Raw genomic sequence first — 25910 nt, 5'->3', positions numbered from 1 at the left:
CAAACAGGGGATTCATTTGAGGAGGCGGCTAGGAGAAAGGGGAAGGAAGGGGGCAGAGCACAAGGCTAGAAAGAATCATTGACTAAATAGGTGTCCTGGAACAGTCGAAGGGAGAAAGGTACCTGAGGATGGGGGTGGAGGGTGGGGTCTGGCCTTGAACAGGCGGAGAGATGCAGCTCTTGGGACTCAGGGAAGGAGACAGCCCTGAGAAGGGAGTCTGTAAGCAGGGGGTTTCCTGCCTGAGGCGCTCTCTTATTTTCGGGAAGGAATCTGGACTGATATAGGAACTTGTAGAAAATGGGGAAGACACAAAATAACCACAACAAAGAGTGGGCAAAGCAGCTCACCAGGGATGCTCAGAAAAGTTGTCTTTTGCTTTTGCTTTACTTTTCCCTGCAGCCTAAATACAAGAAAATCTGCTCCAGCACATAAACAAGAGCCTAAGCATTCGTTTTAATCCTTTTCCTTTCACTTTTCTTCAAAAGACAAGTAAGTATCTCCAGAAACCTTAAGCTACCTTTTTCTTGCCAATATTCAGCAAGTGCCAGGGCTTTGATGGAAGGCCTGCCATTGCCCAGAAATAATATTACTGCCGAGGCTTCCAAAAGGCCTCTTCAGGGCTTCTTCTGCTCCATCTCCTTGGGCCCAGGTGAGGCAACACCAACTGGAATATTGGCTGTAGACACCACATTTCAAACAAAGACCGTCTTTCCTCACAGTATGAGTGATCGGCCTGCATGAGAAGGTGGCATAAATAGTTATGTGTCAGATCTGAGACTGTTCCTCTGCAGCAAACAGAGAAAATATTGCCAGGTTAAAAATGATTGCGGAAGAGTTTGAGGCTGGCTCCCCAAATAGCAGAGGACTGAAAAACCATGCAGCCCTCTGGCGGGTCTGGGGCAACCGCCCTCATTGGGAGGGCTCTGTTGGCTTCCCCTCTGTTGGCCAGACCCCTAGCAGAGAGTCAGATTGGCCAAATAAGAGCCTCGAGAGCAGGTCCCCTTCTCAGGGCTGATCTTCCTCTTTCCCATTCACTGTGACTTTCTCTCTTTGAAGATTCCAATAGACAATCTCCCAGTCCAACCCCTTAATTCAGCCTCCTGCTGGATCAGCCTTGTGGTGGTGGTGGGGGGGGGGTGCAGAAGGCAACAGGAGCACAAGGGACTATAAGAAACCAGCAAGTCAGCTCATCTGAGAAAGAACATTTAGAAACAATACTCTCCTACCCCAGGAAGAAATCGACCTTCTCTCTCCACTGTCTGAATCTGTGCCCCTTCTACCTGTCACAGACACTCCCAGAACTTCTCACCCTTCCCCACTCCGCTCCTACATCTGGCCAGCTGCTATTACTTGCTCCTCACTTCTGGATTCACTGCATTTTCCCCAGTCCACTGTATCCATGTGCCCAGACATCTCAGGGCTCCAGACCAGCAAGACTGCCATAGAGTCCACAGCCTGACTCTCCTGCGTCACCTCATGCATTCCAGGCCCAGGCCTAGACTCTTCCTTGGGCAGCTGTTACCAGCCCAGCCCTGCTCGTGGTCTCAGGGCTGATACTTTCCCCTGTAAGCTGACTTGTCATTGCCTCCCACTTGCCTGACACTGGCTTCTGGGACCGGAAGCAGTAGGAATGACTGGACGAGCTGAGGCCCTCTTGCAGTGGGACCAGTCATCTGCTTGAGTCATACTGAGGGCCGCTGTGCTCCCCATGTCGTCATCCCACTGACTCTTGAGTCCTTGGAGGACAGAGAAGGTGTTGGAGCCACAGTTACCTTCCCAGCACCTGAGCAAGAAGCTGGCACAGGGAACATTTGTGGGGGGATGCACAGAGAGAGGGTCAAATGGACTTTTACCTACTGGAGTCTTCCAGGTGACCCCTGCCCCAGCTTCACCCAGTAAAGCTCCATGACAATCTGGTCCTCACTACTTCCTGGTATTTTAAAAGAGGAGTCCAGTTGGCTCCACAATTTCTACCTAGAAGGAACATGAGAGGATGCTTATGCGAATCCTTGAGGGCTAAAAGGTAGATTCCGGAAATATGGATCTGACGCTCAGGAGAGGTGTCTGAGTTGCAGATATAGATTGGGGATCGTCAGAGATTGACTTATACTTGTGGATGGGTCGCTGACAGAGAGCAGCTAGAGGTTTGCTTTTTTTTTCATTTTTATTTATTTATTTATGTATGTATCTATGTATGTATGTATGTGTCTGTCTATCATCTATCTATCTATCTATCTATCTATCTATCTATCTATCTATCTATCATTTTTGGTTTGTCTTTCCAGATTTCTAATATAAGAAAAATTAGTTGCAACCTAAGTTTTTGGATATTTGCAGTGGAAAGCATTCCTGATAGACTTAACATCTAAACTTAAATGTGCAAGACAGGGAAGAGCAGACAGAATTTTGAAGGTAGAAAGACACCATGATAAAGATAAGATAAGGACTTTGGTAGAAACGGCAAGTGGTTGGAACATAATGAGTAGGGAGAATGTGAGGGGCAAAAAGCTGTTGTCTAGACCATAAGGAGCCTTAGAACGTACGTTTTGAGGTATGGGCTGGATCCTGGAGGCAGTGTACGAGTGGGTCACTAAAGGTTTTAAGTACGGGGGCTAAGACAATCAGATTTGTGATTCAGAAAGACCACTCCGGCCGCTGAAAAGAGCACGCTTTGGAGATTAAGCAGACTGGAAGTATGGAAATAAATTAGATGTCGTCAGCCCGTGCGTCTCGGTTGTGGAGCAGCCTCCGGCACCAGCGATCCCGCGCAGAGGCCTGCCAGGGGCTGCCGCTGCGGTCTCCATCAGCCCACACAAGCCAGAGCTTAGCAGCTGTCCCCGCCAGTGGCTCGTTCACTCGTGGCCACCCACCACTGCTGCCGCCTGCTGGCTCGGGGCCACCTGGGTTCCACTTCCAGTGACAGCTCCTGTGGAAGTGACGAGTACCCTGGGGAAGCCATCCCCCACCACCCCGTCTCCCCCAGGCTGGTGAGTGAGCTGCTTTTTTGGGAAGTCCACTCTCCCATTTACGGCCACAATGTTGGAGTCCCCAGAGCACTTGCAATGTCCCCAGGCCTCCAGCAGCATGATCACCTCTGACCTGGCTCAGGAAGCCACAAGGAAGCAGTCTGGTGGCCAGCCCAGCAAAGCCAATGCCAGGCCCCCATCCTGGGTGGCCACCACCAGCCACCAGACCTCCAGAGGAGGTACGCTCTTTTGAACCCCTTTCCTCACCCCCCTCCCCTCCCACCGCATACACTAGGCGGATTGCGCCAAGCAGAAGTGGCTGGGTTCTTCAATATCAAAACAGCAAAACACCAAAAAGGAACTTGAGAGAGCCTTGCTCTTTACTATTGTAGACACACGCGAGCATTCCTGAAACCCCATAACCATGTGCCTTGTACCAAATGGGAAATAACCAACAAATTGCTAAAAAAAATAAAATAAAAAAGTCAATTCAGATAAGAGGAGTTTTGGTCTCTGGAGATGGAATTAAGTTAGCATATCCCCATCGTTAAGGGAATAGAATAGAAAAGACCAGATGACTGATGCGGTATTTAGTATAAAGAATGAGTCCTGTTTCTAGCTCACCTGGGTGGATGATGGGTCTTTATTGATGGGACACAGGAAGAACATTTGGAGGGAATGAGAAAAAGAGGTTCAGATATGAGAGAATTTCCATTTCGGACAGTCTTGAACATTCTCTTTTAGAGCTGATTTAATCTTAGAGAATGGACACACTTTAAGTACTATAACTTTATTCCATCATCTAACATACAGTAGAACCCTGTGTGTGCGTGTGTGTGTGTGAGAGAGAGAGAGAGACAGAGACAGAGAGACAGAGAGACAGAGAGACAGAGAATGCACATGTTGGGGAATGGAATACACAAATAGAGGAAGGCAGACTGGGTAGAAAGCATGGAGAGTGTTTTATCAGGCAAAGACTTGCCTTCCGGATGTTGAGCTACCCAAATCTGTGAATTTAGCGATCTGTTCTATAGTGATGCATGAGAAAAAGCAGAGATAATCCCCATGTGATATTGGTGTGCCCACACCAGGTATGAATGGAAGTAGTGGTCAACTTGAAAAAGAGAGAAAGGCAGTGCACATTTTTTCAGGACCAGTCAGTAGGCTTTACGCCACCACATATGGGGGCTTGAACTCTTACCAGTGGATGGTACCAGCACTGCCAAGCTGTAGACAAGGAGCTGTATCCTTGTCAAGACAGGAAACAGATGGCACATTGAAAAAAGTAAGTTTCAAGAAGGGACTACAAAAGCACGATCAGGGATAAGGCAGCCAGCAAGGGACAGCGGAGCCCAGACACTAGCAACAATGGAGAGCTGCAGGCAAGGGGAGGAGCCATTTACTGGGACTCTGACCAATGTGGAACTGTGAGAGGGAGGCCGCCCCAGAAGCAGTGGCATGTGGTAGAGGGACACAACCACTGCCAAACCAGAGTCCAGGAGTGATTGAGAAATAAATGCTCCTGTCATTTCTCCTCCTGTCTTTTGCTCCTGCCAGTGCCTCTCATTGGCTGAACCCCTCTGGAAGCTAGAGGGCAAGGGAATCACATGTGTCATCCACAAAGGTCAGTTGGCTGTTGCAAAGAGCAGCGTGGAGAAAAGAGGAGAGTGGGTTTGCAGGGGCGAAGGACCGTCCTCCCTTTGAAGGGAGGACCTCCAAAGTGAGGATTGAGAGTCAGAATTAGAAACTCAACCCAAATGAAACAACTAGAAAGTTCTAGCCAAGGAAAAACAGTAACTAGATTTATTTTGTAAATGTACTGGCTTAAACTGCAATGGAAAAAAATAATTTAAGCCTAAAAAAAAAATCTGGCAACTAATGTGGAAACATTGTACATTCTCCTTTGAAAACAATAAAGGGTGTGAAAGCTGTATGGAATGCCTGGAGCAGCAAAGACCCACATCTAGAGCTAAGTACTCATGATTTAACAATTTCCAAACAGAAGTAGTACTCTGCAATTTCTCGTTGCTAAGTAAAACTCTTCTGAAGATTTTTGATTGAAAGAGCCTCGTTCAATAGGAAGGTTTTAAATGTAGTGTGAGAGTAAAATGGCTTCTCTTCCATTTCAGTTAAATGGGAGTTTGTTTCCATACGGTTTAAAGCTCTTTCTAATTATAGGCCACTGATCGTACTTGTGCCTTTAATTTTTCAGGGTTGAGAACTATAGGGCTAACGAAATGTGAAATGCTGTAGGAGACAAGTTATACAAATAATTACAAAAGACGGTTTTGTTTCAGATTTCTCTTTTAAATACAAGCAAGAGGGAAACTCTCAAAATGTTCTTGGAACAACAAATGGGGCCCAGGTCACATACTGTAAATCTCTCAATCCCAGAAAGACAAACTATTGTTTGCTTGACAACTGGCTGACTACACAGATCATTGGAGTAAAGAGAGTGAGTTTTCTTAAGGTGTGGCTAACAAAAGAATCTGTGAAGATGGATGATTTGGGAAATGGCCATCTTTGAAGAATTCTTCTGCCCATGGGTGAAATAAGTATGTGGAAATTTTGTTCTTGGGTGGGGAAGTTTTGAAGAATCCTCATTCTATTCCAGTGGGCAAGAGCTGTTGATTGCAGAAAAACACAGTGGAGAGGGGTTTCCAATTAAAGTGATACCAACATTGCAAAGGGACAAAACTAATTTTTAAAATACTTTTGTTCGGAATTTGTATATTCCTTAATGATAAAAAAAAAAAGAAAACGTGATAGAAATATTAGAAATGGGAAAATCAGTGTAAATAGGAGAAAATAAACTAGGTCACATTAATATAATTCTAACATAATTCATTCCCTAATTTGGAACGTTTTTGGTGATTTTGAGAGACTAGTTACTGAACGTTCATGATGTGCCACACACTTGATACTTACTCATTTTATCATTGAACCCTTACAATCACCTTATCAGGGAAGTATTTTACAGATGTGGAAACTGAGACTGAGAAGTTGACTCATTCATGGTCACACTAAGTGGCAGCTGATTTATACCTCGTCTCACACCAAAACTAATGCTCGTCCCACTGTACAATTCTGCTTCTCTGTCCCCAGGGAAGAGTTTTTGTCACAGTACCTTTAAAATTTTAGGAGTGACCAGGTCCTTGTGCTCTGCATGGAATAGTATGTTAAGAGATGCAGATATGGTGCGGTCATTTACAAAAACAGTTAGAACGCTTGTACTGAAATGGCAGTGGAATTTGCTGAAAATTGCTAAAGAATTGCAATTTTGCACATTTCTGTCATCTGGTTTTGTCTTATTTGGAAAAAAAAAAGAAAAAATCTGGACTCTTTCCTTCCAAGAGTGGCAAGAAACTTCTTGAAAAGTGTCCGGCGGTTCTTCAATTGCCCTGAATATGTCGACTGACACACAAAGCTTGTTATAAATACATATGCTTGGTGCCCGTCCCAGATCTCTGTTGCAACAAAAAGGCCACCGGCTGGGGCCCACGCACTTCAGTGTGTCTGGAGCTCCTTGGATGATCCTGCTCATACCACTCACTGGCTTAGGGGAGGGAAAAGGAAACCTGGGGTCATCACCAGAATCACTTGTGAGAGAATTTTAAAAACTCAGATTTCTAGGCTTCTCGCCAAACCTAACTGATCGGAAACTCTGGCGGTGGGTCCTGGGAACCCGTGCATTTAAAGTTACCCTAGTGATTTTGATCACAGGCCAGGTAAGTGTGGTCCTGGTTTGGGTGTTAGTGGAAATGAACCCTGGTCTTGTGGAGGTTTGTAATTGCGGAGGGATAAGCATCATCCAATGTGGGGTTTATAAATTTATGATCTGATTCTTCGAAAACTCTAGCAATACTACAAAGAATGTGAGCTCATCCAAAAACTCATCTAACTTAAATAAGAATTAAATAAGCACAGTGCTTGACAAATCCTTTTTTTTCCCCCACTATTTTTTATTTATATTTCAGGGAAGGTTATTTTCCCAGATATGCTTTGATAGCAACTTTTATTTGCTGAATTATCTGGCATATAAAATGAAAGCCAATCAAGACTTATTAGACAATATTTTCTAATACATATCACTGTATCTGTAGACTTCTCTTAAATTTAGTAACAAAATAAGTCAACTCACTTAAAGTCCAAAATCTATTCATATTTATTAGGAAGTGGGTGTGTTTTGAGTTTTTGACAAGTCATCCCACAGCCTACAGTGCATGCTGAGCACGCAGAGACCTTAGGTCGGCTCCCAACTGCCACACCCTCATCTTTCCTTAGTCATCTTAACCTTTAGAACCAAAGAATTTCCTCAATGTTCCCACTTCCCAGCCTTTACACATACTCTATGCCTGAAATGCCTCTCCGTCCCTGCATTTCTCCCAGTCAGACTGAAAACCACAATTCAGACATCATGTTTGTATGAACTCTTCCCTGAAACGCTAAGCAGTAAAGCACTCCTCTCTACTTTCAGGATTTTCTTTTCTTTATGTATTAAAATTCTGTTTACTTTCCTATGTTGTCATAAAATCCAAGTGGGCAGTGTGTCATATTCAACCTGCACCACTGAAAAGTTTACAGTGTGGTGAGTGATAAACAGATCATTGCGACATAAAACAAAGCGCCTAATAGGTACTCAGTATTTGTTGAAGGGATGAATGCTGGGTTTTAAAAACGAAGGTGCCAAATAAAGACATTTTCATACAACAGCATGTCAGAGAATCTCTCTGAATACTCTAGTAACATTTGTGTTCCCATAGTGAAAGGCAGTGTATAGCGTGGCAGACAGGTGTTGTAGGCTTTGGAGCTAGACTGACGACCTAAGCTCAAATCTTAGCTCTGCCATTGCAGTGTGACACGGGGAAAGTTATTAATGCCATATGCCTTAATTACCAGTTTATAAAACATGGGTAATAGAACTGCCCTCCTCAAAGGGTTGCTGTAAGGCATAAATGGGTTTATACATGTAAAATGCTTAGAGCCTGGCACATAGTAAATGCTCAAGAAATGTTTGCTAGTGCTATTTCTATAACATAAAAGGTGCGAGGCTGGTTTTCCTCTCAAGAAACCACCAACCAAGTGGGGTGAAATGGCAAGAACCTGTGAAAGATTAACATACAGCAGAAAAATTGAGTATTAAAAGTCAAACAATTAAGTACTAATGAAATAAACACACCATCTCCTGGGATGACTATTTTAAATAAAACTACATTAATCTCTATGTTCAGATTCAGGTGTGTTTGTTCAAAAATAAAACCAAAAAAAGCAGACCTACTAGGTTGAGTCATGTAAAATTATCTTTACAGGTCAAAGACAATAGAGCATTTTTATATGGTTCAAACCTAACACTTTCTAGTTACATCTCCAAAATATCTTTGGAGGATACCTAATTTGACCTCACAAAACTATAACATGGAAAAAACTAAGTTAAATGCCTAAGAGACTCTTGAGATAAATATTTCAGAGAGAGTTATTTTTGTATATTTTAATGAATTCAGAAAAATCTCCACTGCCTCTCTTTCTCTTGGTAAAATTACAGGTATTTCTGTGATCTGTGGCAAAAAAATAAAAAAATAAAAAAATAAATACATTTATAGCTTTATTCCTGATATCTAGCCAATAGTAAAGTTAACTCAGACTTATCACTTTATGTTTTTTCTATATAAATGTATCTGAGAGCCATCAACTTTCAAAGGAAAACATCGAATTTAACTGTTACTCAAAATTTTCTTAAGAAAATCAAAGGAATTATTTAATAATTTCGTACAACTATGCTCAACTGACAAAATCATTTGTTTAAGAATCTTAAGGATAGCAAAGATCTATGTTAAGAGGTTACCACCATAATAAAAATCCATTCTAAAGCTAGAAAATGCTTAAAGATAAAAATTCAGTAAGAAAATATTTCATATTTCTTCTATCATCAGACTGTTAATTTAATTAACTCATTTCTATATTGAGTTCCTTTCTCTAGTTTCTCATGCAAAAGGTTAGAGAGTTTTTCTCAAAATAGAGCAAGTCAGTGCTAATAGTTTCAAGTCAGGGCTTGGAGTCATCCTAGAAGAGCACGCTTGGCCATTTATACTCACCTGTACCCCAGCCTGATGCTCTCTCCTTTTATACAGTCAATCTCTATTACTAATGAATGATCCCCTTTATACTTACTCAACATAGAAACTACCACAAGTGTCCCTATAAGTTAATATGGTATCATTCAACTGTGTCTGGAATCCCGTGACACCCTGGCAGTCTCCTCATACTGTTTTTTAGAAAAGAGGAAAATCACCTCATCTCAGCGAATACATAAAAATAATACTTTAACAAAAAGTGTTCATCCTATCTGCTTCCCCTAAAATACTATGTAAGAAACTTAGAATTAAATTAAATAAAGATACAAGAAGTAATGAGTACACCTGAAAAAAGTAAGAAGCATAAGTGGGGACTGCTTCCTGTAATTCTAACCAGATTATCTCGCTGGCAATTCTCAGTATAATTTTCAGGACAATTACTGTAAAAATACGATAAATACTAAAGTGGAAATATAGGGATTCATTTATTACTTTTTGGTTTACAAACAAAGGCACCCAATAATGCGTCTATTTACTTCTTATAAAAGATTATCAATTTACATTTAAAACAAAAAGCCAAAACCCTGAACCAGTTCCTATAAACAAAAAAAGGGGAGAAATAAGATTTTTTCCTCCCTGCTTCCAAGCTTTATTACACAGACTCAGAGACTTTTTATTTTATACCATCCTTAAGTCAAAGAACATATTGCCATGCTTTTCTGTGTTGAATTTTAGGACATATTAATGTTGCCAGGTCAAATTTAAATACAGTTACAGTGACATCACAAGTGACAGATGCATATGCCAGAATTATAAGACTCAAGAGTGAAAAGGGGAACAAATAAAATGTTTTACAATACAGCTTTATCAAATGAGTTAAATATTAAATTTATTTAATAGGCTATCCAGTCAAAAATTGATTTGTGTAGAAAATATACTCAAATAGAACTAAAAACCATGTCTAGCAAATGACACAAACAGAAATGATTTTCCAAAATCTTTAAATTCAAGTTATACTTGAACTCTAGTTAGTGAGGATTAACAATCTATATGTACTTTATGCTAATTTTAAAACTTTAAGTTCTGGAATGACATGTTAATTTATTCATCAGCTTTCTTTTGACAACAGAATTCTAAACAAACACACAAAATTAATGCGGTGGCCTCAGTACACTCCCAGTCAGCATTTTTAAAAATTAGATTATAAGAAAAATGACACAGATCAAAAGACATACACTCCATATGTATTTCACATGCCTACTGAAGATGTACCTGATTCTTTTTCAAGATACAAAGGCAATTCATCTAATTCTCAGTACATTTGGCAGAAGTATAAAAATCATACAAATATGAGCATGTTTTCAATACATTATGGAAATGTATTTGGAGAGATGGAGCACTCAATGTACAGAGATATATAGTTAATTACATGGGCCACTTTAAGTCAAAGGCATCACCATTTATTCCATCTTTAGACACTGTTATGGTCTCTCACACCTTATACTAGGTATGGTCCTAGACCAAAGACTTTTGTATCATTCCAAAGAATACATATGTATTTATATACATATTTCTTTTAAAATAATGCTGAAAAGTTTTACTGCAGAAAATCTGGCTTCAACATGGAAGCATTTTTCCTTTTCAAGATTACACACCTGCATGGAAGAAGGTGATTTCTTTTACATTTAGTTTTTTCACAATAACAAAATAAACTTCTTATACATTACATTTAAATTGACAAAGAAAATTCAGATGTAAAGTTCTATGTAACTTCTGTATTGTGAACGGATCTCATTAAACATATTCAAGATACACTGTTGATGATTTAAATATAGTACAACTTGAGCAGCTAAATTAGACCATGTTATGCTGATCAATCTGTTAAACCAAATATATGTTAAAACAGTAAGGAGAATTAACTACTATTAAGGTTTAAAGGGAATTATAATGTATCATTAAAATATACATTAATTTTCTTGCTATTGCTTGTTTCTATAATGTATTTCTTTCTAAAGCTAAAACCACATGCAGAAAAAATAAATATCTTCAAACTCATTCAAGAGTTTGCTACTTTATGTGGTATGTAAATAGTCTTTTAATTTTATACACATTATTTTATGCATTATTTTATTTTTCTTGAAGGAGTTCAGCTCTCGAGGTCAAAAGTATGTGTTTACACATATGAGAACATTTTCTTAATGTTATAACTACCTGCAAATACATTCTTTCATAATAATGCACTTTCAGTTTTCACTGGAAAGATAACATAAGCCTTTTAAAAGTCTTACTAATAAAATTTATAAAGGGAGGAGAACATAAGTACGGTGAATCCCTCCCCAACCCCGCCCCTCCACCCCCATTTGCCAAAGTCTCAAGAAATCCTCCAGCTTCAAAGCATGAACACCTCCTCACAGGATTTTTATTTGTCATAATGTGAACAAAAAAAATGTATCCTAATTTTTGATGCCAAGTCTTACTGAACTCATTTTAATTTTCCTTCAAAAAACACATAGCATATGTTGATATGGATTTTCAAACCCATTTAGATCTATTAGGATCTTCAGAATAATATATAGCCTTCTGACTATGAAAGCAACTGATTGCTTATAGAAAAATGATATGCATCAGGCCTCTAATCAGAGAAAGAAAAATGAGAAAACATCTTTCATGTCTGAGACCACTCGATAACTTACAGGATGATGTGAAAATAGTTTGGCTATAACTTTAACAAAACTAAAACTCACATCTACTGATGAAAAAAATTAAACACTGAAGAATCAAATATCTACCAACTTAGCTTGTATTCCTGTCAAATAAATGCTTTCCATTGCATTAAATATTAGAATTAGAAATTCACTATATGTTAAGGCATATTTTAATTAATATGTTCCAGAATTGCACAGTTATACTGGTCAGTGTTCCTATATCCCCACTCCTACCCTCACCCCACCCCTTCTCCCAAGGGATCAAAATATTAAGTCATGGTTTTGGTGGCTATTGCAGAATTGAGATGGCATACCACAGTGTGTTCACTAGGTTTTTATGAGCATAAACATTAAAACATTACATAAAATGTACCATAATTTACTCCACTCTCTGATCTAAGATGGTTTAATGTCTTGACAAAAGATGACATGACTCAAGTACATTTTACATTTTGTGCATTTAGACCACCATATGCATAGATGTTCTAATGCTAAATTCTCGTCTTCAGTATCTCATAGTGCTGGATGCTCGGAAGTATGACAGAAACTTGTAACACAGACTAACCACAAAGTACCAGATGTTTCTTGCCATTTGTGATCTTGCAATAAAAACACGCCAGATCAGGATCACAAGGATAGTATTGAAACCGTAACGTATGTTCCTCAACCTGGAAAGTAAATCGAGAGATGTATTAAACAAAATTTTTCCGGAATAAAACACTGTTGGAAGAAAGACAATTAATACTCTGTTTTTTAATATAATTAAAGGTCAAATAGATACTCATTTGAAATTAATTTTAAAAACTAAGTTTTTAATTTAGAAAGTTAGCAAAAGGCAAACTTGACTGCATACTCTGCACAATTGTCTATCCAACAATGTGTTACTTCTATTAACAATGAATAATACAAAACTTTTTATTATCAGTAAGTTTAGGCTGCAAATTTATTCATTCAACAAGTGTTATTGAGCATCCTTCTGTGTGCCCAGCACTGTGCCATGCAGCAAGTATACTGCAGGTAAAACAGACATGTCCCTTACATGTCTAGAGCTTCCTATCTAATTTTAAAAGGTTTGTTCATTATATACGTCATCACTACAGGCAAAATAAACATTTTTTTTGACATCTTAGGCTGCTTACAAGTTGTCAGACAAGTGAACTTACTCCCTCAGTTACAGCTGACAGTCACATGACCAAAGGCCACTGGACAAGAACTCATGTGTGAATGAAACATGGCACTAACTCTAGATAGGAGGACCCTCTCATTCTTAAAGAGTAACTTGCATGTTATCTTGTTCAAGTTTCAAAAAATTTTCAACATTTCTGATGGTGTTAGAAAGGAATACAAAGTTTTAGATGTGCAATGCTATATACATTCCATTAATTTCAATATGCGGTGCAAAATAGGACTACAACATACGAACAATGGGTGCAGACGAGAGAGCTTTGAATTCGATGTCAAAAGGTCATTGTTCTAGTTGGTTCTATCACTTAATACAATATAACCTAGGAAAACACAACTTCCCTGCACCTCAGTTTCTCATCTATACTACTGATTAATTGCCCTGCAAAGACTCATAGAGTTGGGAGGCACGAGCGTAACACAAAAGTCTTAAAAACTGTTATAAAAATTGTATTAAATAAGCTACAAATAAAAGGGATTACTATTTAAAATTTTAACTGCATCTCAGAATGATGAATTAACAGTGATTTATTCCTCTTCCTTTTTCTGAGGTTTTTTTTTTTTACAACTCTATTTTATAAACAAAGAAAAATTCCATGCTGAATCATGTATTATATCCTTTTTCTCTTCCAAAGATGTATCTGACTAGAGTAAAAAATATTTTAAATAAATAAATTACCTCCAGTTTAAAATATATTTTTTATTTTTCCTAATATCTTTACTTCTTAAGTAAATATGATAGAAGATAATAGTTACTTTTAAAACTGAATATAGTTCTAAGGAACAGCATAAACTGAAGAAGATATCACATTTCAACAATATTAGGCTAAATCAATACTACCACAGTTCCAATCCAAAGGTAAGCACTTTTCGTAAATCTAATAGATTGTTAGTGGTATCTTTTATTCAATATACCAGTTACAAAAAAAAAATGTGTGTGCTATTTCACAAGGAAGACAATAGGAAATCAAACCCATGTAAGACTTACTTGTTCAGATGTTTTCTAGCTGCAGGGAGGCCAGACATTTCTTCATTCAAAACATATTTCTTAGTCCCCATGCAGTAGTTCTCTATGTACTCTGCCCAATGTAACTGCCGCACGTCAATATTAAAAGTCTGCATACACAAGAAAAATTTAGGTTAATTTTTTTCACAACTAGTAAAAATTTATACATTTTATAAAGGCTAATTCTAAATGACATAATTACAAACTATTACATTATTAACTTTTAAAATCTTACTGCTATTCATAAAAACATTCTTATTCCTATTCCATACCTTCCATTAAACACAGAAACATTCGAGAAGATAATCTGAAAATGTGTCAGCATTTAAAGACTAGCTGAAGCGTGAGGAAAAAGAAGACTGCACCATCAAAATACATAAATAAAAAAAGACAAAATCTCATTGTCCAAAGAGATCTATGTATTCTTCACTATTTTATACATCTATTAATACATTTATTTCAGTTTCTATCTTTAGTATCTCCTCTCTTCTTGAACATTCTGCATACTGTGCAGATTAATTTTCTTAGGCAATAGTGTTGACATCAAAACAAAGAATATGGAGGGCCTGGGGAGGGAGGGAGCAATTAGGGGAATCATTTTATGAACAATATAAATGTCTAACCAATGTACTGTATATTTGAAACTAATTTAAATAAATAAATTTATTTTAAAAATATGTTTTGAAAGCTGGCTTAGGAGTTTAAACAACAATAACTAGGCCATTTGATGAAAGGGGTATTCTGGAAAAGAAAGCCTTACAAAAATTCTATTTCATGACAAAATGAGAGGGCTATACACCACTCAGTGTTCCTCCACACATTTGGAGTGATAAACAGATTATTCACTATGTACCACCACTTATCTGAAAAGAGCAAGTTCTAGACCAAAAGAAAAAAAAAAGCTACCATAAATAAATCATTAAAGTAACATCATCCTAAAATGGTGACTTAAGATGGAAGTTATGAGAAGGTCATACATATGTGTAATCGAATTCCCACAGAAGAGTGGAAAAGAATGGAATAGAAGGAGTATCTGAGAAGACAATGGCAGGACATTTTCCAAAAATGAGACATAAAACCAGATTCAAAACACACATACACCATATGTACACACACACATCTGAGCACATAAGACTGTCGAAAGTCAAAGAGAAAAATTTTAAGATATCAGAAAAACACTATATAGATTACTGCCAAAGGAATTACTGACAGCTGACTTCTCAAAAGAAGCAACTGGAAGCCAAAGACTATAAGATGTTTCCCAGGTGCTTAAAGAAAACTGCTAACATAGAATTCTGTGCCAGGATAAACGCCTTTGAAAAATAAAGATGTTTCCAGCAGAATAAAAACTGAGACAATCTGATATGAGCAGAAGACTGAAGAAGAGTACACTAAAGGGTATTCTTTAAGCATAATGAAAATGACTCCAGATTGAAGTATGAGATGGATTAATAAAGAAGAATAAAAGGACAATTATGCTGGTAAATTTATATGTATCTATTACATAGACTGCAATAAGAATAATGGTTATTAGGTATATAGCACATATATAGAATTAAAATATGTAACAACAGTATTAGTCCTCGCATTGTCCAAGAAAAGGGAGAATTATCAATATTATATTAGATCTTGATAAATTAAGAAAGTATACTGTCAACTCCAAAGTAACCTACTAAAACAACTGAAAAATAATATATTTCTATGTAATTAATACAGATGGTAAAATATGAAATAGTAAAGATAAACTCAAAGAAAGCAGAAAAAAAAAAAAAAAAAGAAGAAGAACTTAAAGCAGGTAAGGCAAATAGAAAGCACTAAGAGTAAGATTTAAGTCCAAAATTATCAGGAATTACATTATAGATTAAATCCTCCAATTAAGAGTAAAAAACAGCCAGACTGGAAAAAAAAAAATCCATATGTTATTTACAAGATAAATATCCGAAAGTTAAGAATACAGAAAAGGTGAAAATAAAAGAAAGGAGAAAGATAAATCTTTCTACCGGCAATATATGAAAATGCCTATATGCTCAAAGCCTCACCAGACCATGTTGACAGTTTGCATTTTTGCAAATCTGATTTGTAAATATCTCAGTTTCAATTTGTATTTATATATTTTTATGAATGAAGTTTAGTTTTCAAATGTTTAACAGTTATTTAAGAATTGTTTTTCTGCAAACTTTATCTTTCTAGTATTACTACTGACATTTTTGGCTATTGCTACATAAGCTTTTCATGTAATACAAAATGCATGCTAACATCACACTGAGATACCACTACACACCAACCAAAGTGGCTAAAATTAAAACTTAAAAATGCGAAATGTTAGGGCGGATCTGGATTAAAAGGCACTCTCGTATTCTGCCACTTGGAACGTAAACCGTTATAACCACTTTGGAAAACTGTTGGGCATTATCTACTAAATGAACATACAAATACTCTTTTTGACTCAGCTATTTTATTTCTAGATATATATCCTAAGCAAATGTGTGCATATGGTTCATAGAATTATTCCCAATAATAACTCAAATGTCTATCAACAAAAGACTAAAAATACTGTATGGTATCATTTGTGTAAAGTCGAAAATGGGTAAAACTAACAGTTTGTAGAATTCAAGATAGAGTTAGGAGGAGGTAGTAATTGGGAGGGGTTATGAAGCAATCTTCTGAAGATAATTTCTATTTCTTCACCTGGGTGCTTGTTTTCTAACAATCCATTGAACAATATGTGTTGTGCTTTGGGATATGGGGTGGAAGGGTGAAGGTGGAGTGGGGGAAAGTATGGAATCAACAGAAGCCATAAATCTTTCAACCTGAGATTATCTGCAGGACCATAGTAACTTAGACTGTCTGCTTTGAAGGCTACAGGCAGGGAGGAAGACTGGCTATAAAGTCTATGGCCCCATAAGTTAAGGAGTCTTATAGAATATTCCAAAAAGTTTTATCTTCAGAGCAAGGGTGAAAAAGAAGTAAACCCACCACACACATCAGTGGGCAGAGAAACAGCACACCTGAAAACTTCTGTCATCAGAACCAGTAGAATGGACTAAAGCTGCAATATGGTAGCTATAAGCTACATGCACCTTGTGGACACTTGAAATGTGGCTAGCCAGAACTGACATGTGCTGTGAAATGCAAAATGCACACTGGCTTTCAAAGGCTCAATGTGAAAAATACTAAGTGAAATATCCTCTAAATAACTTTTTAAATTTTAAGTAACTTTTAAATTTCTGTTCAAATTACATATTATTTTGAATATACTGAGTTAAATAAAACATTATTTAAAAAATTTTTTTAAGTGGGGAAAGGAAACTGGTACTAGGAAGAAGAGAAAAAAAATCTCCTTTGAGAAACTGTAATCATGATCCAGTCCTACAGTCTATTTAACTGAATTATGCTAATAACCTAATCAGAGATTTTAAAGTCCTGGCTTGTTAATGCCATCTAGCTAGTTAATACTAGCAATTGGAAGCAAAGGTAAATTTTATTAGAAAACTGCAATTTCAATGCAGGCTTCAAAAAATTCCCACAGACACCCTCAAGAAATATAAATTTATAATCAAACAAACACTAACAAATAAACAAGGTGCCATAAGTGAGACTCAGCTTAAACAAGATAGCAGATAGGATGCTGCACAGACTGTAGAAGTGTGAATGATCAGAAACAGAATTTAAAACAATTATGTTTAACATGTTTCAAGAAAAAATTCTTAAGACTGTTTAAAAAATGTTTCTAAATTTGAAAAATAAACTGAACTTCTAAAAATGAAAATATAATGACTGAAAACTAAAATTCAGTTGGGGAGTATCATAGAATTTTAATAAATTATCTACATTTCAGGCCAGGATGAGATACAAAATATAAAATATAAAATGAGAGAATGATCTAACATACTAAAATTTCACAAGGAATTACAAATGATGAAGAAGCATCGTTTGAAGTAATAATGGCTAAATATTTTCCTGAGTTGCTAAAAGATATCAAACTTCAGATCCAGGAAGCCTAACCAAAACAGGATAAATTAAAAAAATATTATACCCACATTCACAGTGAAAGTGCAAAACACCAAACATAAAGAAAAACTCTTAAAAAGATCACCTGTAAAGCAGCAGTTTTATAAGTTAAACTGACTTAATAGCAACAACATAAACATATGAAAAGAAAGTTATCTTTGATGTGCTGAGATCATGATGATAGCAAAGACACTGGTAAATATATAATTAAATCTAAATAAAACTGAATAAAATAATCATTTCTACTTAAGAGATTTAAATAGAGAACTAAAGTAATGTATAACCATACAAGTTACTGGGGTTGGTAATCACAGCTAAAACATCTTAAGGTCCTCAATATCACTGAGGGAGAAGCTAGAGAAATTGCTTAATTTAGACTTTGTTAGGTATGCCCATTAAAATATCTAAGGTAACCTCAAAAAGAAAATACACACAATTTAAGTTTCAAACTAACAGAGGGAGAAATGTGGAATGATAAAAAGTAAAAGAGTATGTGAAAAACAATTTTGAGAAGTTTTTCTTAAAACCAAACAAAACAAAGTATCTGGAGAGTGCACAGTGTGTGTGTATCGGGGGACGGGGGGAGATATGCATAAAGAAGTCAAAGTTCTCTTTGAACCTGACATTAAAAGAAAAAAGAGAAATAACATTTCAATCATACTTAAAAAAATATCTCTGCCCCTCTTGAATACTTACATTATAAATTCTAAGGTAAAGCAATTTTATTTCATCACCAACAATTATGACTGAAGCTTTAATGACTTTCTTGCTGCATAACAGTTGTGGAAAATATTCAATTATTTCTCAGGTTGCTAATGGTTGTCTAACTATACTACCTATTTTCTATTATAAAACAGAAAATACTTGCCTTTTTATCTTCAGGGTTTAGTTGATTCATCAACATATTGACATTGTCAGTATTCCAAACCCAAGAATTACTTGTGAAATATTCAAGAAACACCATAGCTTTGTGAAGACGAGTTATTGTTTTCATCATCCTGTGTTATAAGAAAATGACAGATTCATATTTTGCATAGATTATGAAAAATCTCACCAGCACCCAGAGTATCAGTTTCTATACTGAGATATTAACAGTAAAATTATAATACATAATTCAATAAGTGTGCCAAACCAGCACATAGTAAGAGTATTTCTGTACTTTGAAAGAATATTTCATAAATCCAAAATGAAAAATAAATTTTTAAGCAGCAGCAAATGAATTTAACATTATCTAAACAGAGTTCTGCTGATATATAAAATTTTCAAAGGAAATATAATACTTTAAAGTCAAATTTTCTACATATTACACTAAGCAATAAATGGATTCGATAAGAATTTCCTTGTACTTTTTGTTCCTTAAACCACATTTTAGTTGTTGCAATTACTAAGATTTCTTATGAATTCATAATATATTGTTATATTATACAGAAATATTCATTTGCCATTTAGTCAACTCTATCTATATTTTAAAATAACTTCCTCTTTTAACACTGACAGGTACCACTCTTGATCATCTGGATGTGCCATGAAATCAATGACTCATGCTGAAAACTTTCTAATATATTCAGTCATTTCCCCAAATCCCCAAATATCCATCCTTATAGAAATTAAGGGACTTTGAAACTTTATTTCTCTTTAAAAGAGTAAGAAGCCTTGATCTTTAAATTTGTCATTTTATGTATCATGGCTCACTGTAAGTCATTGATATCATAATGTTAACCCAAGCAGTAACATCTATACAGTAACAATTACCTATGATAAGTTGGGAAAGGGAAGAAAAAACTTTTTGAAACAAAACATACCAAAAATTCCTAACCCCTGAAAAAGAGAAAAATTATTTGTGGAGAAATACTTTAAAATAACTCAATTTATATTCCCCACAATAATGATTAACATTATATGAAGTTTAGAGTCCCAAAAGTTGGAGCTTTAGAGACGGGGGAAAATTAGAATATTAGAAATGCATGGGGGTGGGGGAAATCAAAACAGTAACAGTTAGCTAAGCAATTTTGATGACACACTCTATACATTTAGAAAGAAACTCTGAATCCAGACTACTGAGATAAAATGAAGATGGACTATATAAAGAAAACTGGTTCATGAAAGAAAGCAATTACAAAATAAAACTTCTATTGAACACAAAAAATTATTGGACATCAAAGGCTATATTTGGACAAAAATAGTTCATATAGATAGAAAGCACTTGGTGGAAAAAAAAAAAGACACAAGCCACTTTTAGAAAGAAGATTAAATAATTTTTTTCTAAGAAAAACAAAATAACAAATTTGTAATTAAATCAATATCAACTATCACAGCTAGTGTAGTATACTTGAACCACACATATACACATATTTGGTTAACATGGTTTTCCAATATACATCTTATTAAAAAGTTTTTCTTCCTAACTCTTTTGCTGACAATTCTCACCTAGTCTTATCTTCAGGTTTATTCCAGCAACAGAATTACCCTAAAACCAATTATTTATTCAGCCATTCAAAAATAATTACAATAAAAATTAGAGTGGGAAAAGGAAATATGAAAGGTTATATATGTGTAAAGTTTGCAGAATATTTATCAAACCTATGGGAGATTAAAAGAAACTTAAGACTTTGCACATTACTCTGGTTAAACATGACATAAGAGCGAATGCCTGAGACTACACTGCCATGTATGTTCTGTGTATTTATTCTTTATAATGGTAACCCACAAAAAAATAATCACAATTCTTTAGAGTAGGGCAAGATCTTAATGGTCATCTAGTCCGGAGTTTCTTAACCTCAGCACTACAGACATTTTGGGCCAGATAATTTGTGGTATGGGTCTGTCCTGTGCAATTTAAGATACTTGGCAGCATCTCTGGTCTCTACCAACTAGATACCAGTAGCATCCCTCCTCCAGTCGTGATAACTAAAAACATCTCTAAATATTATCAAATGTACTCTAAGGGGGCAAAACTGTCCTCTGTAGAGGACCACACAGATTAAAAAAAAATAATAATCAGGTTCAGAGAAGTTAAGCTAAAGAGAGTTAAGCTGAATAACCATTAAAAAGGCCATGCAATCATTTTTTTACTGTCACTTTTAATAGTGATGATATATACATTTCAAGAGCAAGAGTGAATAATTTGTACTGCTTCTATAGGCAATATCATGCATCCTACCTCCTAATAATTATTAACTAGAAATCTGTATGATGCATATGAGTTGTGCTTTTTATAATTATGTCAATATAAAGCAAGTCAGATTTTTATCTAGCTGACACTCAGAATAATGTGAATGAGCAAAATGGACACAATAAATGACATAATTGTCATTTATGCATTGTAAGTTTAATGCAGAAGTAGGTATTATATTAAGGCCCCAATGTAAGGTATAAAACCTAGTACCTTGCTCAGTAAATATCTGAATAAATCAAATAATATAAACTGTAAGACGTTGTATTTAACATTTATAAAAAGTGCCTAAATAAAAAATCTTTACATCTCCCAAGAATCACTCCTTATTTTGTACTTAAAAAGTCTCATCCAAGACAAACCTGAGATAAGCAAATTCTTTACTTGATGTTTCCTATTTGGAGCAGATTTTAATTTCAAAAGGTAGCTGCAATATTATCTCCCATCCTACATGTTCACCTGTAATATCACCTTTACTATCTTCCCATCAAGAGGTGAAGGTAACTTATACCCAACAGAATGAGGTGGAAATGACACTGATTTCCGTGGGCAGGTAAGAAAAGGTGATAGAGCTTTCTGCCTTGCTCACTGGAAGACTCATCTTTGAGGCCTTCAGTTGCCATGTATGTTGTCCAACTCCCTCCAAGGCTGTCATGCTGTGAGGAAGCCTAAAATAATCCATGTGGAAAGACACATGGAGTGGCTCTTGGGGACTACATGAAGATGCCTAGCCACCCCAGCTGCTCTGTACCCTTCCTCTCCCTTCCACTCCCTCCAGTGTGTTACCTGGCTCTAGTCCCTATTTGACTGCAATCACTTGAAAGACTGAGCCAGAACCACACACCTAAATCCTTCTAGAATTCCTGAGCCACAAAAATCATAAGATGATTGTTGTTTTAAGATACTAAGTTTGAAAGGATTTGCCACGTAGCACAAATATCACAGGAACAGATCTTAGTACTGGGAGTATGGGGCTGTATATGTAATAAAAATCTAAAACATGTACCATTGGCTTTAGGATCAGGTCGTAGACAGACTCTAAAAGGCCCTTAAGGAGACACTAGTAAAATCTGGAAGGACCAAGAAAAGAATTTTAGTGGAAGGCTTAAAGGGCTTTAATAAACTTATTGGATGGGGCCTTAAAGGAAAGTGAGAAAAATATTGTTGGGAGTTGGAAGAACAAAACTGTCACCTGTGTTAACAATGGAAAATAGAAACTGTACCTAATAAACTTTATGATCTAGCCAAGAAGATTTTCCCAAAGAGGACAAAGATGATCTTTAAAGAATGAACTATTTGTCTGAGAACATGTAAAATGCCAGCCAGAAATTCTTTAAAAATGGCTTCTGAACATAGGTCAAATCCAGAATGCAGAGGTAAAATTTTTTGCAAAGACCTCAGGAATATCTAAGATATAAAGGGATAAAGGGAAAAAATAAAATGGAGTCACTATAGTCAAGCTGCTAAATTACTAAAATTGAGTAGGTTGGGGCATGAGCAAACAATCCTATTCTTGTTCTAACTAGTCTGGGAACTGAAACTTTTGAACTTCCCAGTCCTGTGTCAATGCCTAGATATACAGCAATTACTTGGGTGTCAAAACCTGGACTCACACCAGACCTCCAGATAATCCTGATTAGCCCTTGAAGGACTCACATATCCAGACCACCTGAAATCCACCTAACATCCACTATCCAGACCATAAGACGTGACTAAGACATCCTGGCACCCATCCTCCAGACTACTGGCATTCATCAACCAGACTGACAGACATCTGACTAATAACCATCCTGGACCAATCTTAGGGCTAAAAATGCAGGACGGATTCTTCTCAAGAATGTACTTTTTATTATAAGAACCTGACTATTCTTTCTTCTTTGGAATACTCTGGGTACTGCCTAGTTGTGTTTCTGGTTTGCAAACCCTAAAATCTTTAAATTATCTTTACATGCCTCCAGATTCTTTTTGAGTTAATTCAATATAACCTCATAGAACTTTTGAAAAAAAAAAGCCTGCTCCAGATCTTAAAGAAATGTCTCCTAGAAACCCTATAGTTTAAGAGACAGGATCTAAGAGTTTGGTCTAGGGATCTAGGATCTAAGGGTGTTATCCCCAAGTAATCTTATAAAGAACCCAAGACAGAAAAAAGCATGTCTCAAAGAGATCTGTGGGTATGGCTTTGGTCTAATGTAGTAGATTGTTTTAAAACAGATACACAGGAAATCCACACAGTTTTAAGAGAAATCATATTAGATACTTAAAGGGACAGAGACAGTACAAAACAAAGAGACCTGTGGATCAAGGCTAGCAAACCCGAGCCTAATGGCCAAATCTGTTTTTGTAAATAAAGTTTTATTGGAATATAGTCTTGCTTATTCATTTATATATTGTTTATTGATACATAGTTAAGTAGTTGCATGGTAGAGGCTACAACTAACAGCGTAGTTGAGTAGTTGTAACAGAAACCATACAGCCCTTTATAGTAGTTAATCCCTGCCCTGGGGACTCCACACCTTTAGTGGGCAGGAGGTAGGTTAAGAAGGCTGCTCAGTTGTGAGCACAGGCTATCATTTTTTTTAATGGCAAAGATGGATGACTCAGAAGGCAGTCACCAAGAGCCCCGGACTAAGAGTAGGACTGAGCCCTAAATAAAAAACAATCAACATATACCCACCTGGAATTTATAACTTTTATGGACCAGTGATTGCTGCGTGTCTCCCATTTTCTCTCTTTTTGAACAAGATTGTCTAAAGTCATTTTCCTATGCTTGCCTCACTATCATATACTGGCTGTATGGACCAGCAGGTAACTTATTGCTTCAGTTAACAGGTTTTCAGACCAATACCTGAGGAACTACACCTCCAAAACCATTCCTAAAGAGCCTCATCTATCATTGCATCAGCTTTAGTTGACCAAACACTGGCTTCAAGCTGATGGGGGAAGAAACAGTGTACTTTCTATGTGGGGGAAATATGAACTGTTGTAGCTAGAATGCTGACTGTAGGAGATTACACTTCTCAAAAATGGCTGCAACAGTACCTTTCATCTTACTTATTCATATATCACATGATCTTGACCATTCTCTATATCTCTTTTCCTTGAGTCTTTGTAGATTTGTGACCTACTTGTGACTAAAAGAATGAGGTGGCAGTAGTGCTCCATGACTTTCCTAGGCGGGACACAAAATGTATGCAGCTTTCACTGGGCCTGCTGAAATACTTCTTGAAGACTGCAGTTGTCATGTAAGCAGTCCAATTCCCCTAAGGCTACCAATGGTCCTTGTAAAGAGACTATATGAAAAGATCTATAATGAGACAGCAATACTACCTGTTCCACTGAATGCCTCCTTTTCACCTCCATTGGACCATGAGCACATGAAAGATCCCCAAGCCAAAACTGCCTAGCTGATTTGTTTCCAAATCCCTAATCCTGACACAAATAAACTGAAATAATAAAATGACTGCTGCTTTAAGCCACAACATTTGAGATGACTTGTTATGTAGCAACATCTAGTATAAATTATTTAATAAACTTTAGTTCTTCACTTATTTGTTAAGTTTACTAAGCCCCCTTTTCTCTGTAAGGCACTGTGACATGCTTAACCCATTTGACTTTTCTGACCTAATTTTTGACTTTTCTGTTGTAACCTGCAACAATTTTATTAACATCAAGAAAGTATACTGCCATTACTCAGAAATTCTGCTTTTTAGACACAAAAGAATGGTGCCAATGATAAATATTGTACTTTTCAGATCATTCTAGAAAATTTGAAAATAACTGATATATTTTGGATCTTTTTTCCATTAAGTATTTATTTCTTTACCTAAAGTTGTTTAATTCAACACCTTTCATATATTTCAATATTTACATAGATTTAGAAACAAAACAGACAACTGAATCCACAGAAAATCCTTACAACTCAGATCCTGATATACTACAGCTGGCAGATACCTCACTTTTACTTTGTGAGCAGTTAATGCAAGTTCTAGAATCAACACCCTTTTTATACATACTCAAGTTCTGAACTCTCCAACCAAAGGCTCCAATGTAATGTCAATGTAGTTAAAAAAAATTTTTTTTATAGTACATTTCACTATAATTGTGGTAAAGACAGGAGGACTTTAGGTTTGTGGGGTTTCAATAAAAATGAAAGAAGAGAGAAAAGCTATAAAACTAAAAGAAAGTAGAAAGTTTTCCATTAGTTAATAACTTTTTAAAAATATATTTGCAACCTAGAATATTAGTCAAAAACTGTAATTACCATATTATAAGCTGAACGGACAGTTGAGATAATTCAGGCAAATAATTTTCTAGAAGCATCCTATTTTTCTTCATATAAAACTGCACAATCTACTTAAAGCGAAATATTTTACTTTTAATCCCTTATAAACTATCCCTCTGTGTTTAGGGGAAGAGGGCTCAATTTCAGCTTATAATAACAATGACAACCCTGATGTTAGACATTTCCTATATTATGGGATTTTGGAAAACCAATGGACCAATAAGATGAGAATCATAGTTAGTCTCCCCAAATATCCCCAATTTCTAAGAAACGTCTTAGCATCCTGATTGTGATTGTGGTAAGTTTAGTTTATTGTGGTTAATCAATTTAGTAATTCTAAAGGTAAAGCAAGCTCATGCTAGCGGCTTTTTGTCTCTCTAGCAAGCTTCCACCACCTTACCAATACATAGTATATTTACTGCTATTCTTCTTACCACGGTTTCTGACCTGTCAACCTGAGTGCAAGATCGAGCAATAATGCAGGTACTGTATGTCTGACACCCTTCGAATAATGA

General features: G+C 36.4%; 1 protein-coding gene across 3 annotated transcripts in view; it reads right to left on the bottom strand.

Moving 5' to 3' along the window:
- Nucleotides 1-9498: 9498 nt before the first annotated feature.
- The window catches only part of FAR1 (fatty acyl-CoA reductase 1), a 53260-nt gene continuing 36848 nt past the window's right edge, over nucleotides 9499-25910 (bottom strand). For 2 of the 3 annotated variants that reach the window (XM_036220391.1, XM_016128193.2), the window contains exons 10-12: nucleotides 18810-18939; nucleotides 13913-14040; nucleotides 12062-12410 (exon numbers count right to left, since the gene is read on the bottom strand). In XM_036220391.1, coding sequence (XP_036076284.1) covers nucleotides 12248-12410; nucleotides 13913-14040; nucleotides 18810-18939 — 421 coding nt within the window. In that variant the 3' untranslated portion in view covers nucleotides 12062-12247. Of the gene's footprint in view, nucleotides 12411-13912; nucleotides 14041-18809; nucleotides 18940-25910 lie in introns of all 3 variants that reach the window. The other variant, XM_016128192.2, reaches the window with a different exon arrangement.

Source organism: Rousettus aegyptiacus, unplaced genomic scaffold, assembly GCF_014176215.1.
Source record: "Rousettus aegyptiacus isolate mRouAeg1 unplaced genomic scaffold, mRouAeg1.p scaffold_m13_p_5, whole genome shotgun sequence".
NCBI classification, from domain to species: Eukaryota; Metazoa; Chordata; class Mammalia; order Chiroptera; family Pteropodidae; genus Rousettus; species Rousettus aegyptiacus.
This window is presented reverse-complemented; position numbering and strand designations above follow the sequence as displayed.